The sequence below is a fragment of the Melampsora larici-populina genome (genome assembly GCF_000204055.1).
Source record: "Melampsora larici-populina 98AG31 unplaced genomic scaffold MELLAscaffold_34, whole genome shotgun sequence".
Taxonomy (NCBI): Eukaryota; Fungi; Basidiomycota; class Pucciniomycetes; order Pucciniales; family Melampsoraceae; genus Melampsora; species Melampsora laricis-populina.
In genome coordinates, this window is record NW_006768798.1 from 822,663 (window position 1) to 831,479 (window position 8,817).

The 8,817-nt window shown below is 43.4% G+C and overlaps 2 protein-coding genes across 2 annotated transcripts; one reads left to right on the forward strand and one right to left on the reverse strand.

Annotated features, from left to right (window-relative positions):
- Window positions 1-220: 220 nt before the first annotated feature.
- On the forward strand, window positions 221-1,171 carry MELLADRAFT_65484 (uncharacterized protein; the record flags this gene model as incomplete). Its single annotated transcript, XM_007413015.1, has 1 exon — window positions 221-1,171. The coding sequence occupies one exon, from the start codon at window positions 221-223 to the stop codon at window positions 1,169-1,171; it is 951 nt and encodes a 316-aa protein (XP_007413077.1).
- Window positions 1,172-2,212: 1,041 nt separating this feature from the next.
- Window positions 2,213-4,697, reverse strand: MELLADRAFT_117295 (uncharacterized protein; the record flags this gene model as incomplete). The annotated part of the gene is made up of 3 exons (XM_007413042.1): window positions 2,213-3,432; window positions 3,529-3,958; window positions 4,023-4,697. 3 exons carry the CDS (start codon window positions 4,695-4,697, stop codon window positions 2,213-2,215), a joined length of 2,325 nt encoding a protein of 774 aa, XP_007413104.1.
- Between the last annotated feature and the right edge of the window lie 4,120 nt (window positions 4,698-8,817).

The following is an 8,817-nucleotide window of genomic DNA, read 5'->3' on the forward strand; positions in this document are numbered from 1 at the left end:
CACTCTCGGCTCTCCGGCGCTTGATAAGCTTTTTGGTCAGGGGCGTGGTATCCCTACAGGTCAATTAACAGAAATCGCTGGCGAATCTACAGCTGGGAAGACATGCCTGTGTCTTCAACTCTCACTCACAGTTCAGCTCCCTAGACTTTTAGGAGGCTTACGCGGTAGCTGCATATATATCTCAAGCGAATGTCACTTTCCTGCTCCCAGATTGAAACAAATGGCTATGGCAATGTGCGACAAGGAAGATGTACAGGCTAGCTTTCAGTCGGAGTCCTCTGGTGGCACTACTTCAAACGTTCCCGACCTATTGGCTCATAGGTTGATGTCCAATGTCTATCCCAACCGCATCTCGGATACGGATGGTCTGATACACGCCATTCACTATCAACTACCTGCGCTGATCGCAGGGTTGACCGATCGCACCTCAACGGCGAAGCCTGTCCGCCTGATCGTCTTGGACTCGATTGGCGCCTTGCTTCGTCCTGATGGGAACAACACGAAAGGAGACTGGACTCGTAGGGCTAGCCAACTGAATCAGATAGCCGATGGATTGAAGCATCTCGCTTGCCGCTATAATCTGGCTGCTGTTGTTATTAACCAGGTCTCTGACGTCTTTGACGTTCCTGTGCGCTCGACGCGATTGAGTGCAAATAAAGCCAAGCGTACACGGCTGACCTCAGCCGATCCCTCGCTTAGTGCGAATGACATTGATGGAAACATGAACCCTCCCACTGGACGTACTGGTCTCATGGTCAGCACACACTTAGTGCCATCTACATCTAGAAACGAGACTTCCAGCTCTTCCCCGAAAAGTCCGTCGGAAATGGACCAAATTACTTCTTCAGTACTGGTATATGAAGACCAAGCCCAGCACTTTATGGGCCGGGCACCTTCCCATCGTAAAGAAGCGGCTCTCGGCTTACCATGGAGTAACGCGATCAACTTGCGGATCATGATTCACCGTCTGACAAGCTTTCGTCCAAACACCACCGGTGTCCGTATCACTCATAGCAGGGCAAGAGATGTAAGAGAAGCACGAATGATATTCAGCCCATTCGGAGGTCAAGGGAATGGCTATGACTCAATAGGTGTACAATACGTTATCGCTACTTCCGGAATAATAGCCTGGGAGGATTCCCTATCCACAGACCCGATTTCCACCGGATGAGTGGCTTGTAAGCACCAAATATTTTCGCTTTTATGCTCTAGTACCTGCCCCACGTCTTCGAATGCTCGCCATATCAGTCAGGAGAACACCATATGCAATACGTACAGGTAGTTATCTGTTTTGGTTACGGGGTTCTGGTCAGTACCCCCACCCACACCGAAAAACTCAAGAGTTCACCATGAGGTTATTATTTTCGCATGGCACAGAGTCTTTCTGACGGAGACTTATGGAGCACCTCGCACGATCTTCCGCATTGACTAATCGAGACATCACAGGATGCAAGTGCCATGGTTTCACTTTCAACTTCGGACTTCTCAAGCAAAACTCGAACGTTCACTTCGTGCACCAGGCCTGCATCGGTCTCTTGATACCCATTCTGATCCGAGCGTTCGAGCCTCGAATTGACCAAACGATATGGATCCTGCCACGAATCGAAAAATCTCCGACGATTTGCTCCGGGGCTATGGGGCTTTGCGCCCGTGTCTCCTAACAGAAAAGCTGAAGATCTAGCCACTTGAACTGGGTATCTGGACTTTTTAGGTCGATTCTCACATTTGCCCCCACTCAAGGTACAAAACTGAAATAAAGCCATGATCAATCTAGTCTCTAAGTAAATCGGCGACTGCACGAATTAGCGTTATCTTATTAGCTGAATACTCCCCATTTGTTCGAAATATTGTGCACCCCTTTTATCATGTCAAACATAAAAAAGTATGTATATTGCTCACGATAGACATGTCAAGCATTGTATGTGTATCTGTCTAAGTGTAGTTGGGATTTTGATATCTTTGCAAAGCATAAAAAGTTGCAAAATTACAAACATTCCAATAATTAAGTGAGACCCACCTTTATCATGATGGGTGTCAAATCCTGTTCATATCTGCATTATATTCCATTGGCTGAGTGTTGAATGATACATTTTCTGAGGGACATGTACAGTCTTTCCAGACATTGGTAAGGTAGAGCGGGTAGCAAATGATTGAGTCAAATTCATCATCTGTTTGATAAGATAGGACTGCTCAAGTACCATACATAGCTCAATCACTGGTCCATCTCATCTGACTTTTTCTTGTTCTTTTTCCGTTTCTTGATTATAGGGTCGAAAAGTCCATCAAGGACATCTATTTCGTTGGCAGCCGGTTCCTCCATTTTTTTCTTCTTGGGTTTCTTGGACTTCTGTAACGGTTCATTTACCTCAATCGGACGGCCCGTGTCTTTTTCTATTTCATTACCTTTTGGTTCTTCGAGTATCTTGGTCGTAATCTTAGTTTGTTCTTCTTTAGTAGGCAGAGCGACGACTTTTCTCGAAGGGAACTTCTGTAACATAGCTGCCTTCCATCCATTCCTCTGTCGTTCAAAGTACGGTAGTTCAAGCTTTCGTACAAAGTAATGACCGTAAGCGGACTGTTGTAAAGCATTTTGTTGATCGACCAAACTAGAAGCGATTTTTTCTTTTGTGAATACATCAGCAACGGCCCAACATAGGTCGGCTATCCGACTTCCGACACGATCATCAGCCAGACGATGATAATGACCAATAAAGCGTGAGATGAATTGACGTCGTGGTGCTGGTGAGATGGTGGGCGAGTTTAAAATGCTGTCGAGCGCTCTAGAAGCGATAGTATCACGAGAAAAGCTCATTGTCACAGAAAGCGGCAGTAACATTAGACTGTTGACGATGGATGTCATAAGATCAGGTACAGCGAGTTGTAAGATGCCTTGCAATAGCAAAGAGCCTTGCATATTGCTATCCGGAAGTTTCATATCGTTTGTGTCGGTTTCAGATGACTTCAGTGATTTCTCGATTTGTTGAAAAGCAGTCGTCTTTCGGAAATAATCAAGCCTCATTAGGGAAATCAAGCAAGGAAATATGTATGGCTTCTCGGTATCTTCAGTCACTCCGAATGCTCGAAGAAGGCTTTGAATAACCTCACGTTGTTCAGTTAAACCAAGATTCTTTGAACGACTAACCAGAGCTTGCAAGACTCCTGTGCGGTAATTATCAATACAGTCAATCATCTTGGGAACACATTCTTGTAAGGCGGGTAAAAATTGGTCGGAGTCCAATCTTGAGACCACTTTGGCAGTGAGAAAATTGGTGACAGGATGATTAGAGAGCATGCCCATACGGTGGAGGAAGTAGGTAGAATAGAATTGAGAAAAGTAGCTAGGTGAGAGTCGGCTGATTACACATTCCATCACATGTGAGGCGGTGGTATCTCGTAAACAAGTCTCGACAAACTCTGACCGAGTTTGAGGTCCTAGAATTCCAAGCAAAGATTAGCAAATGCACTGATCGGAATGAGATTATCAATAGAGTGACGAAATTTGAATTCCATTAGAAAGGTATGACACACCCTGAGATGTAATAAGACCATCGAGGAGATTGTCAACCATGGATCCAGGCTTTTCGGCCTCGCCCTTATCAAACTCCAATCCTACGAGTACCTGCAACAATGCATTTGTGGCAGGATTACATGCTGCATTGCGGGTCCCTACTCCAGGTGCTTGACACCATGTTGATTTGATAGTGTTGTAAAGTTTAGTTCCCATTTTGTGCAGAGGAGCTGGGACAGGCGAGACACCGTCACTAATATCCTTTTCATCCGCCTGATCTCTGTGGAATACCGAACGAAGGTGACCTTGCTTAGACCTCCATTTTGCTGATTTGCGCGATCGAGCATGTTCAGCTGAGACAGGCTTTCCGGAGACCAAAAGGAAAAGCGTGAGAAGCACGTGTGCTGCAGTTGGATGTTCCGATAGTGACTGTATATTGGGCATTACGTCCTAATTTACACTCGAAAATGGAGTTGTCAGATACATCAATTAATTTTTGACATCCATCACTAACCTCACAAGCTTGAGCTAGCAAAAGGTACATGGCAGGTAGATCACCGTGATCGTGATCAGCTTCGTTACTGTTCGATTGTTCAGGTTTGCCATGTGCTTCGCGTGCCAAAACGGGAGCTGATAACGCAAGTAAAGTTTGAACCACATGTGAGGCATGACGATGTGAGATCAAATCTAGAAAGTGAACCATAAAGCGATCCGCCAAGACTCGTTTAGCAAAGTCGTCCATACTGTATATGAGTCGCTCCAGAATCACGCTGGTCTCTGGGTCCGCCGCTAGAGAGAGTTCATGTCCCGAAAGTTCCTCCAGCGCAGACCGCAAAAGTAAATTCCTTTCATCTTCTTCATCTTCTTCACCTACTTCTTGTAAAAGATCTGTACAATGAGTGGAACCAGCTCCTAGCCGTTCGAGTTCCTGAATTTTATCATCAATGTCCCGCCAATAAGCTTTTAAATCGGGACTAGGTTCTGGAAATTGTGGCTCTGTTTCGGGTGCAGGAGGCTTATCGGGAGCTGTGATTTGATTTTGTTTCGTTTGAAAGGACTCTTCGGGTACAGCTAACTCCAATACGTTCCGGTAGATCAGAGGTTCCAGAGGTAAGTTAGATGCGTCATCCTGCGTCTTTTCTGGCTTGGCTCTGTTGCCTCTACCACGTTTTCGAAACTCTCGTGGCATGAGACGGCTCGCCGAAGGGATGTATTGCGGAGGATCAAAGTTCTTGGATTTCTTGTTTTCGAAGTGAGGAGACGAAGTAAATTGTGATGAAGATGATATCTAGCTGAATAGATGGCTGAGTCAAGGAACCGAGCGCTTTCTGGGGTTTCTGTGTGTGCTTGGCTGAAAAATTTCTGGCAAAAGAACAATAGCATACTACACTAGGGTTATGCCTATACTGAAGTATGGGTATATCGGGTACATACACCACATGTAAAGTGCAGTGTATGCAATTGAAAATTGAATTGACCTCACCTCAATGCTACAGGTGCGTAGTTCAGTACAGATGGAAACCAAAAAAGAAGTTGTAAAAGATAGTCATGATTTTACAGTAATGTCTACATGACTTTTCTCTCTTCAGCAGTTCAAACCACACAAAAACCACAGGAAGGTTTGGACATACATATACAGGAGTCACTATAGGAGTCATACATAGCACTATGTTAGAGTCAGAGCATCTCCAACGTTGCTGAATCCGCAAACATGCACAGGCAAGTTTTTTCCTCAACTGGACAGCTGTATTTTTTATTCAGTGACAGCGCCCTGCAACACACAACTGAAGTTATTTCTCAATTCCCCATAGGGGTAATTTGAGGTTGAACCCACATCAACAATAACCCAAAAGGTGCAAACGTGTACAATTCCAATGGCACCACCCTTGCTTAAAACAACCAAATAGGTGATGACACAAGATAATAAAATGTAAATAGTGGACACATGCCTAAATATTAGTCATTGTCTGGACAAAAATTGTTGAGAGAGTGTTTTTCAGAGTATTTGGCCAGGTCAGCAAATTTGCTGACCTGAGCATGGGAGCGTGTCAATACCCAAAAAACAAGTTGGCACTGTGGGCCAGGTGTGAGACCTTGTCCTTGGCATTGGAGGACAATTTTCTGAATAGCTTGAATACAGCTTACGTTTTTGACATAAACTTAATGTTCAGTCATTCAGATTGGGGCGTGTTGGAGATGCTCTCATAGGGCTATATCAGAGCTATGGTACTATAGAGCTCCTGGGTGCTACATTGGAGAGCCAGATAGTGATAAGGTGCTCCGGTATCCCAGGGCAAAAAAATCAAAAGAGATGATAGAGTGTAGCACTTGATAATATGGTGGACCTGCACTACACTATACAAAGCAGGAATATAGCAGGGTGTATTGGAGCAGCCCAATGCACCCATTCAGGGAAGAAATTTCCACATTTGTGCACACAGGCCAAAACAGGGCCACATTCCACTTGTATGGGTCATAATCATGAAGCACTCAACCTCACTATCTGTCCTTCACCTGGGGCCACAGCTCAAAAATAGTCACTTCAACAGAAGTGAGATTTGAACTCACACTCACAAAGTGAAGCAGCTAAATCTCTGGAATCAGTTCTAAACTGCCGCCTTAACCACTCGGCCATCCCGTCTGGACGGCTTCAATGCTGTTCAGTCTACATGTTGTGGTGGGCACATCCATTTGAAATTAAGGTAAGGTCAAAATCTGGGATGAGAAAACATGACAAGTTGGTGCAATATGTGAAATTAAAAGCACTTAGAAAGTAAAAAATGCTGCAAGTGTCCACAGGGAGAGCATTTGAACTTCAAAGCATTGTGGAAGTTGAGCGGCTACACTTTTGCACCCTGCAACACCACCCACCCAAGCTAAAACAAATGTCCCACATAGGCCTGTACAACCCATTGCCTTGGAAATTCATTCCCATTAGTATCTGTCTATCCCGCAGTGCTGATTCAGAGCAAAACCAAGTTGAAATCTTCACAAAATACAATAATCACAGATTGAGGGAGAATCATATTTCCAAAGCACAGATTATTCCCCCACAAAGCACCAAGGACTCACAAAATATCAATGGAATACCAGTACTAGTGGAAGTAGAATCAAGGTGTTTGTATAGTTTTTTTTTCCTTATTTTGAACTATTGGGAAGCCAGTGTAGCTACCTTCAAGTTCCCAGGCACTGGTTCTATCTCTATATCTCTGTATCTCTGTATGTTTTACTCAGCTCTGTTGATAATGTATAGCCCAAGTTTACAACATTTTATTATATTTAAATTTAAAATATAATATATATATATATATATTAACCATGCATCGAAGATACCATCAGATAAGTAATTCCAGTCATTTACAACCATTCATTTATTTTTTGTTGGACACTTGTTATGTGGAAAAATGATTTATGCACCATTGGTCTGCTTGAAAAAGCTGGGGGCAAGTGTGGCAAGCTTTGTCAGCCGGCTCAAGGTCAAGGTGGTGTGCACTTTGGGGTCCAAGATCTGGACCCTCAGGTCTTTGAATAGCATGTGCATGGGAGTGGTATTTTCAACAATTCAAGAACTGGGTCAAATTCAAAATGAGTGGAAGGGTGAGAGACAGAGAAATGCCAGAATTGGAGGTGCAGGAGTGCATTGTCATGTATCTTATGTACACGTCCCCACGCCTAGGATTGTTAATCATCGGGTTTGCAACAGGCCCCGGCCCCGCCGCTGCAGAACTTGAATGATTACGTAAACCACTTGGAGGGGACTGTACAGTGACCAATTAGTACAATGGTGAACTGACAGAAGTGGAGATGGGAAAAGCAAGTTAAAATTAATGATCCCAAAGTGGTGGACTGTGCTCTGCTTTAACCCTCATTTTGAGCGTGGGTCTCTGCTTGCACAGCCTTTCAAGAATTCTGCCCAAAGGAACAACAGCACCTGCTTAATTCCATGAAAAGTACAGGTGAGCAAATGGCTCTAAGAAATGTGGTACCCAGAATATTTAGGTACAGGGTAAAGGAGAATGGGGAAAACAAATTTCCCCAACAGAGCCTTATGAGTAAAGAGAATTGCTGTCTTTACTATTTCTCCTCACGCTCAAATCACAATAAGCAGAAAGATAAGGTAGAGGCAGAAATAGTCTCACTTTTAGGACTTTTCTTTTCCTCTCACCCACCCCTGCACCCTACCACACAGAAAGCCTACCATGTCAGATTACCAGCAGCCTACTGCCCCCCACACATGATGTAACTGAGAAATATCAAAGTTACATAGCTCATGGTATTATGACCAAGGTAGCTTAAGTTTATAGCTGTATGAAATATGAAATGACAAAACTAAGTTGAATAGAAAACATACAAAAAGTAGAAACCTAATCAAGAAAAGAGAGACAAACAACCAAAGTAAGCAATGCAAGACTCTGGTTGGACTGGGTACATATTAAAAGTCTTATGTATCACACCAATGGGGCTGACTGCATTGAAGCTTTTTTGAGGTGTATTTGGCAACTGTATGAGTTGCCAGCTCAAATATGGGAGTACATGGTTTTTGCAATAATTTGAACCAAGCAAAGATGTGAAACTAGAAGGAAAAACAAGCCATTCTGGTAGTCATTGACAAACCATAAGCATTGGAACCACCAACAACTCAGATTCTATTGATAAAGAGGTGTACTTGTGATCTCACAATAAGAGGAAACCTGATCCTTTACATAGAGGTGCAATATTTTGGGACTTGATATATATGGACTTGAAAGCAGTCCTCTGTGGTACTTAAAGTGCAGTTTTACTTATTCTACACAAGTCAATAGTCCCCAGACCCATTTTCACAAGACTGTGATTGAAAAAAAATGCCAGGGGGTAGCAGTTATATAAGCCTTTACAATGGGAGAGCTTTGACCTCCTAACATTTAGTTACTTGCCTACTTAACAGAGGGCTTCCTTTCAAGCAAAATTATCATTCACTATAGCTTAAATTTTAAGCAAATGTTTGGGGTTATATCCACCAGGGAAGCTGTAGTAATGATTACAAGTACAGCCGGGTCTTCGAAAAGAAACTTGCAGTGAATGTATTGCTTGGAGTCAGAATACCAACCAGAGATATGTTCAGATGACGAGCTACTAGCTGAAAGCAAAGGAAGCATGGCGTTGACCATGTACCATAGAGCTGGAGATATATATCAGATTCTGATTGTTTATTCCGGAACCCGATGCCAAATTATTCAAATAATCCTGCTGGTATTTCACCAAGAATTGATACTGATACTGGAAGATTAACCTCGGCAATTGTATCTTGTCTTGAAAAGCAACTCTTGTAA